The sequence below is a fragment of the Eimeria acervulina genome, genomic scaffold (genome assembly GCF_000499425.1).
Source record: "Eimeria acervulina Houghton genomic scaffold, Eah_scaff1293, whole genome shotgun sequence".
Taxonomy (NCBI): domain Eukaryota; phylum Apicomplexa; class Conoidasida; order Eucoccidiorida; family Eimeriidae; genus Eimeria; species Eimeria acervulina.
In genome coordinates, this window is record NW_013550296.1 from 1,117 (window position 1) to 8,188 (window position 7,072).

Genomic DNA, 7,072 nt, shown 5'->3' on the forward strand with positions numbered 1-7,072 from the left:
AGCAGCAGCTGCTACTGCAGCAGCAGCAGTAGCAGCAGCAGCAGCGTCAGAAGGGGTTATGGAGGAAGGCTGCAAATAAATGAAAGATTAGGATGTTAGAGATAATCGGACGTTAGAAATTGCAGCAGGAGCAGCAACACCACTGGAGCGGCAGCGGGGCCCTCGCTAGGGTCCTGTCTGCATGCTGCGTTGTTCTTTGGGCGAGTGTTTGATGTTTAAATAAATAAAAATGAGTAAAAAGAGTCAATTAACTCGTCAGACAATCCAAAGATATGCAGCAGCAGCAGCAGCAGCAGCAGCAGCAGCAGCAGCAGCAGCGCCGGCGTTTTCGCTGATCGCAGACTCAACTGCATGGAAGAACAATCCTAATATATAATTTATTTAATTTATTTAATTTAAATTATTTATTTATTTTATTTTAATTTATTTTCAATGACTTTCTTTGCTTAATTCTACGAGAGCAGAAGTATGAATACGAAGGCCGCCGCTACCGCCTCAAGGCGGCAATACGAGGTTAGGGTTTAGGGTTTAGGGTTTAGGGTTTAGGGTTTAGGGTTTAGGGTTTGTGTGTTGAGTTTGAGGGTGTCTTCTAAGCTGCATTAGCTGTGTGTACAGCGTGTATTGTTGCTGCTGCCTGTGTTGCTGCTGCTGCTGCTGCTGCTGCTTCAGTGTTGCTGCTTCTTATTAAGTATGGATGGTCTTATTAGGGTTTAGGGTTTAGGGTTTAGGGTTTGCTTCCTGCTGCTCTTCAGGCCTGCTGCAGCTCTGCAGTGCAGCAAATGACAGACGCCCTGCGGCTCTCAGCGAAAATTGTTGATGCAGCAAAAACTCAGTTCAGCAGCGGAGAGAGAGCCCCTCCTTTGTTTGCTGCTGCTGCTGCTGCTGCTGCTGCTCCTGCTCCTTACTGCTTTGACCCCTACAGCAGCTCAAACCACCTCTCAGCAGCAGCAACAACAACAGCAGCAGCAGCTGCAGGAGGGGGACCGGAAGGACATGGGCAGCAGCAGCAGCAGCAGCAGCAGCGTGAAGCAAACAGAGAGGAGGAGTTGCATGTATTACGTGCTGCGTTAGGGCAGCGTTTTGCTTCTGCTGCTGCAGCAGCAGCAGGTGGAGGTTCCGCTGGCGGTGGAGGGGGTTCTGCTGCAGCAGCAGCAGCAGCAGCAGTAGCAGCAGCAGCAGCAGTACAAAGCCAGCGCGGAAGACAGCGCGAGTGTATAACTATTGTAAGCACACTGCAGCAAGCAGCAGCAAAAGGAGAAGAAGTAAGTCAAGTGCTGCCTGAGTATCTGACAAGACCTGTTGCTGTTCAGCTAGGGTTAGCAGCAGACAGCCAAGCCCAAGGTGTGCAGCGGCTGCAGCACCTGCAGCAGCAGCTGCAGCACAACCTTTTGCCCGCTACAAGCATAGATGCAGCAGCAGCAGCAGCAGCAGCAACAGCAGCTGCAGCAGCTGCAGCAGAGAACAAACTCCTTCACCGCTTGCTGCTGCGCCCCCAAGAGAAAGGTTCAAGGCAACTTAAAGATAAGCCGCATGCAGCATTTGCTGCTCTGCTGCAGCAGCAGCGCCGCAGCATCAGCAAGCCAGAGGTGCTGCAGGGGTGGGCAGCACCTCTATCTCCTCGCTTTCAGCGCAGCAGCAGCAGCAACATGGACGGCGTGCCCCAGGCAAATGCTCCGCATACATTTGCTGCTGGTTGGCTACGCACCAAACCCTGCAGCAGCAGCAGCAGCAGCAGCGGGGGTGCTCAAGGAGGGCAAGACGCTGCAGCAGCAAAGCAACCGTCAGCAACAGCAGCTGCTGCTGCTCCTTCTGCTGCTGCGCCTCATATGCAATCCTTCACTGAGCTTGTCGCATCCATGGCTTTGAAACGTACATACACCCCAACACTGGCTGCTGCTGCTGCTGCTGCTGTTGCTGCTGCTGCTGCTGTTGATATTGTTTCTACGGTTGCTGCTGCTTGTACTCTTGCTGTTGCTGCTGCTTCCAGTGCTGCTGCTGCGGCTGCTGCTACTGCTATTGTTGCAGTAGTGCCGGGCGTATTATCATTCGCAGCTTGAGAGCAGCAGCAGCAGCAGCAGCAGCAGCAGCCTCAGGAGCAGCAGCTGCAGCAGCCGCAGCGACGGCAGGACCCTCTGCAGTAGCTGCAGCAGCAAAAGCAACAACAACAACAGCAGCAGCAGCAGCTGGTTTGTGCAAGTTGTGTTTATTTGCAGCAATGACTCTCCCTGCTGGAGGGACTCAGCGGGAGAAAGCACCAGCGGTAAGGGTTTAGGGTTTAGGGTTTAGGGTTTAGGGTTTAGGGTTTAGGGTTTTGGGTTTAGCCTGCATACGAAGTAGGAACCCTTGTTTCTTTACTCTTCTGCGACTACTGTATCGGGTGCTGCTGTTGCTGATGCTTGTGCTTCTGCTCGTGCTGCTGCTGCTGCTCGTGCTGCTGCTGCTGCTGCTGCTGCTGCTGCTGCAGGTGGAGCAGCAGCAGCAACCGAGAGGCCGGGGAGGTGGGCGAAGACTCGAGGTCCTCTCTGCAATTCCTCCTCCTATGGACGAAGGTAAACCCTAAACCCTAAACCCTAAACTCTAAACCCTAAACGTACGCCCTAGGACTATGATCTACGCTGTGGGCCCTGGGGCTCAAGCCTTAACCCTAAATGCAGCAGCAGCTGTAGCAGCAGCAGCAGCAGCAGCAGCAGCAGTCGTAGAAGCACTAAAGGTAGCAGAAACTGTAGTAGCAGTTGCAGCACTAGCAATGCAGCAGCAGCAGCTACAGCAGAAGCAGCAGCATGTGTAGCAAGCCACAGCAGGTGTAGCAGCAGCAGCAGCAGGGGCAGCAGCTGCTGCACACTTCGCCGGTGTTGCTGCTGTGTCTGTTTTGCTTTGCTGCAGAATCTGATGCTGCTGCTGCTCCTCTAGTGCGTACAATAAGAGCAGGGAAGACGGGCCCTATAGTTACGGAGCTGCAGTTTGAAGAGTCTGCTGCTGCAGCAGCAGCAACAGCAGCAGCAGCAAGGAAGAAGAAACCCTCAGTAGAAGCTGCAGTACAAACTGCACCGCCGGAGCCAAACCCCGTACCTAAAGCCCCTCCGGTAGCTGCTGCTGCTGCTGCTGTTGCTGCTGCCGTTGCTGCTGCTGTTGCTGCTGTTGCTACCGTGTGCTGCTGCTGATGCGTTTCTACCGGTGCTGCTTTTGCTGCTGCTGTTTTTTGTTGCTGTTGCTGCTGCTGGTGTTGTTCGTGTCGCTGCTGTTGCTGTATTTGCTGCTGCTGCTGTTGCTGCCGTTGTTGCTGTTGCTGCTGCTTCGAATGCTGCTGCTGCTGCTGTTGTTGTTGCTTCTGCTGCTGCTTGTGCTCTAGTTCCTGTTGTTGATGCTGCTGCTACAGCTGTTGCTGCTGGTGTTTCTGCTGCTGTTGCTGTATTTGCTGCTGCTGCTGTTGCTATCGTTGTTGCTGCTGCTGCCGTTGCTTCTGCTGCTGTTGCATTTGTGCAGCAAAGGGCAGCCCCCCCCCGCAGCAGCAGAAGCAGCAGCAGCAGGAGCAGCACCGGCGACGGTGTGTGGCTGTCTTCTTCTTCTGAAGACTCCGTTACGTCATTTCCTTTAAGTGCTTCAGATTCTGAAGCAGAAGAGTCTGCTGCTGCTGCTGCTGCTGCTCCTGCTTCTGCTGCTGTTACTGCTGAACACTGCAGCAGCAGAAGCAGCAGCAACGACCCGACAGATCCTGAAGAGCAGCTGCTGCAGCAGTGGCAGCAAGCACTTGATGTGTATACGCAGCTCTACTATGGGCCTTTAGAGGAGGTGCTGCTGGGGCTGCCGCAGCGCTGGCTGCCTCTCTTAGATCCTGCTGCTGCTGCTGCTGCTGCTGCTGCTGCGGGTGGGGTGGATGTGCTTGATGCCTTGGGGAGAGGGAAACATGCAGCAGCAGCGCAGCAGCAGCAGCAGCAGCAGCAGCTGGAGACGAACCCTTACATCTTCATGCTACAGGGCGTGGGGCCAGCAGCAGCAGCAGCAGCAGCAGCAGCAGCAGACAGAGGCGTGCCGTCTGCTGAGCTTCCTGCGTTGGGGTGTACGGAGCAGCAGCAGCAGCAAACTGCGCAAGAAGATGAAGCAGCAGCAGCAGCAGCAGCAACAATTGAGGCCTCCATGAAGTTTTACTTTGGTGCAGATTATAAAAAATATATAGGGGGAGATCCTTCTGCTGCAGCACCTGTTCTAGACCTTGCTGCTGCTGCTAATGCTGCTGCTGCTGCTGCTGCGGAGGGGGATGCCGACCCGCAGCAGCAGCAGATGATATGGGCGCACATGATGCAGCAGCAGCTGCTGCAGCAGGAAATGTTACTGCAGCAGCAGCAGCAGCTGCTGCTGCAGCAGCAAGTAGAGCAGCAGGAGGCTGCTGATGATGCATCACCCTCCTCACCGGCGGTATCCACGAGCAGCAGAAGCAGTAGCAGAAGCAGCAGCAGCAGCAGAACCAGCAGCAGCAGCAGCAACAGCAGCAAGTGGAGAACACAAATGAAGCGTTTGCTGCCGGCGCTGCAGCAAATGGGGAGGCAGCAGCATAGGCCGATAACACGAGGAGGCAAGCGAGCGCAACCGAGGCTGAGAAATACCCTAGACGAGTAAACCCTAAACCCTAAACCCTAAACCCTAAACCCTAAATTTGAATAGAGACTGCTGACCGGATGGAGGGGGCTTTGCGTGAAGACGTCATGTTTTACCTTTCTAGCAAATGCTGCAGCAGCAGCAGCAGCAGCTGCTGCAGCTGCTGCTGCTGCTGCTGCAGTTTCTGGAAGAGCACATTATGCTGCTCATGCTGCCTGCCTCTCTCTGCTGTCACCGACAGCCGTAGCAGTAGCGTTCTTTGCAGCAGCAGCAGCAGCAGTTGCTGCTGCTGCTGCTGCTGCTTGATCTGCAATTTGCTGCTGCTGTTTGTGTGTGCTTAGCGGCTATTCGTCTCTGGATGAAGAAGAGCAACAGCTGCTGCTGCTGCTGTCCCCAGAAAGACATCCGCCCCACAGCAGCAGCAACAGCAGCAGCAGCAACAGCAGCAGCAGCAGGGGTTGGGGTCGGCCACTCAGAGGCAGACGAAGTGCATGCGGAGGAAGAGGGTTTCGTCATACAGATGCTTCTTATTTATCTCCTTTGGCTGTCAGCAGGCGTCTAAACTTGCGTCGTCCTGCTGCTGCTGCTGCAGCTGCTGCTGCAGCAGAGGGCAGCGAGGAGGGGGACGTGCTGCAGCAGCAACTCACGCCGGAGGAAACAGCTGCAGCAGCAAACAGCATGAAGAGCAAACTGTCTGCATTAGATAAACAAATTATCCACTTCCTTCGCTGTGCGCAGCAAGAAGACACGCAGCAGCAGCAGCAGCAGCAGCCGCAGCAGCAGCAGCAGAAGGAGCAGCAGGAGGAGGAGGAGGAGGAGCAGCAGCAGCAGCAAGTTCGGGTGAAGGCGCAGCTAAGCGAATTACTTAGAGCGAGAGAAGCGGTGCTCAAGGCTGTGAACATAAGGCGTCGCATAGCAGCAGCAAATCAGTCAAGGGATATTAAAAGAGCTGCTGCTGCTGCTGCTGCTGCTGCTGCTGCTAAACAGAAGGATATGCTTCCTGCAAAGCTGCTGCACGCGCTCTTACAGGAGGAGCAGCAACAGCAGGGTGAGCAGCAGCAGCAAGACACGGAAGAAGAAAAAGACCCGCAGCAGCAGCAGCAGGAGGGGGAGCAGCAGCAGCAGCAGCAGCAGCAGCAGCATGAGGAGGAACAGCAGCAGCAGGGGAAATATGGTGGACATGATTTAGAAACAGCAGCAGAAGGGCTTTTTGCTGCTGCTGCAGCTGCCGACAACTTGCGGCCCAGATCCAGAACAGGTACGATCCAACAGCAACCGCTGCTGCTGCTGCTGCTGCTGCTGCTGCTGCTGCTGCAGTTGCTGCTGCTGCAGTTGATGCAGTTGCTGCTGCTGTTGCTGCTGCTGTTGCTGCAGCTGTTGCTGCAGCTGTTGCTGCAGCTGTTGCTGCGACAGACCCCCAGCGCTTCTGTTCGTGTTGTTGCTGCTCTAGCTGAAGTTGTATTCACCGCTTTCTCTTCTCTGTCTATGCTGCTGCTGCTGCTGCTGTTGCTGCTGCTGCTGTTGCTGCTGCTGCTGCTGCTGTGGTGTTTAGGCGGGTCTTCAAGGGCTCGTTTGCAGTCTCCGCACTTTGGTCTTTCTTTAGACAGCAGCAGCAGCGAGGAAGACCTGCGGGTACGTGCAGCAGCAGCAGCAGCAGCAGCAGCAACAGCAACAGCAGCAGAAGGGGGAGCAGCAGCAGCACCGGTACTGGAGAATCACATATGGCCTTCCGTTGAAAAGTTGTCTGCGCAGCTGGGGCTGAGGCGGCCTGGAGACAAAGCAGCAGCAGCAGCAGCAGCAGCAGCAGCAAGCGATGCTGCAGAACTGTTGCAGCAGCTGCAGCTGCAGCAGCAGCAGCAAACCTCTTCCTTCCCCTCATCGTTCTCCTGGGAAGAGGATCCGATCCCCACGCTGCGGCCCCGCAGAAGAGTTGAAGAGCTCGCCAAACATCTACAGCAGCAGCAGCAGCAGCAGCAGCAGCAGCAGCAGCAACCACAGCAGCAGCAGCAGCAGCTAGAAGCTGCTGCAGGGCGGTCCTTCTCTTGGGAAGAGGAACCGATCCCCACGCTGAAGTCACGCACTCCTTTAGCAGCAACCCTAGACCAGCAGCAGCAGCAGCAGCAGCAGCAGCAGCAGCAACAGCAACAGCAGCAGCAGCCGGAAGAAGGAGCTGCAGCAGCACTCCCTCCTACGCAGCGCCATCCCTTTTTAAAAAAGAAGTCCGGAGTAGGGGGAGGAAAATATAGTAAAACTGCTGCCAGCTAGCAGCAGCAGCAGCAGCAGCAGTAGCAGCAGCAGCAGCTACAGTAGTAAGAGTAGCTGCAGCAGCAGCAGCAGCTACAGTAGTAAGAGTAGCTGCAGCAACAGCAGCATCCGTTGCAATAACCATCTCAGCGTTTGTAGCAGCAGCAACGGCAGGAGATGCAGACCTTGTATTTAAAAGTAATGGCACCAAGGTGCTGCTGCTGCTGCTGCATCT

General features: G+C 55.3%; 1 protein-coding gene across 1 annotated transcript; it reads left to right on the forward strand.

Moving 5' to 3' along the window:
* Nucleotides 1-779: 779 nt before the first annotated feature.
* EAH_00058110 (hypothetical protein, conserved) lies at nt 780-6,858 on the forward strand (the record flags this gene model as incomplete). Its single annotated transcript, XM_013397351.1, has 7 exons — nt 780-1,780; nt 2,026-2,260; nt 2,465-2,549; nt 2,884-3,083; nt 3,484-4,610; nt 4,935-5,851; nt 6,146-6,858. The coding sequence occupies 7 exons, from the start codon at nt 780-782 to the stop codon at nt 6,856-6,858; spliced, it is 4,278 nt and encodes a 1,425-aa protein (XP_013252805.1).
* Nucleotides 6,859-7,072: the final 214 nt, after the last annotated feature.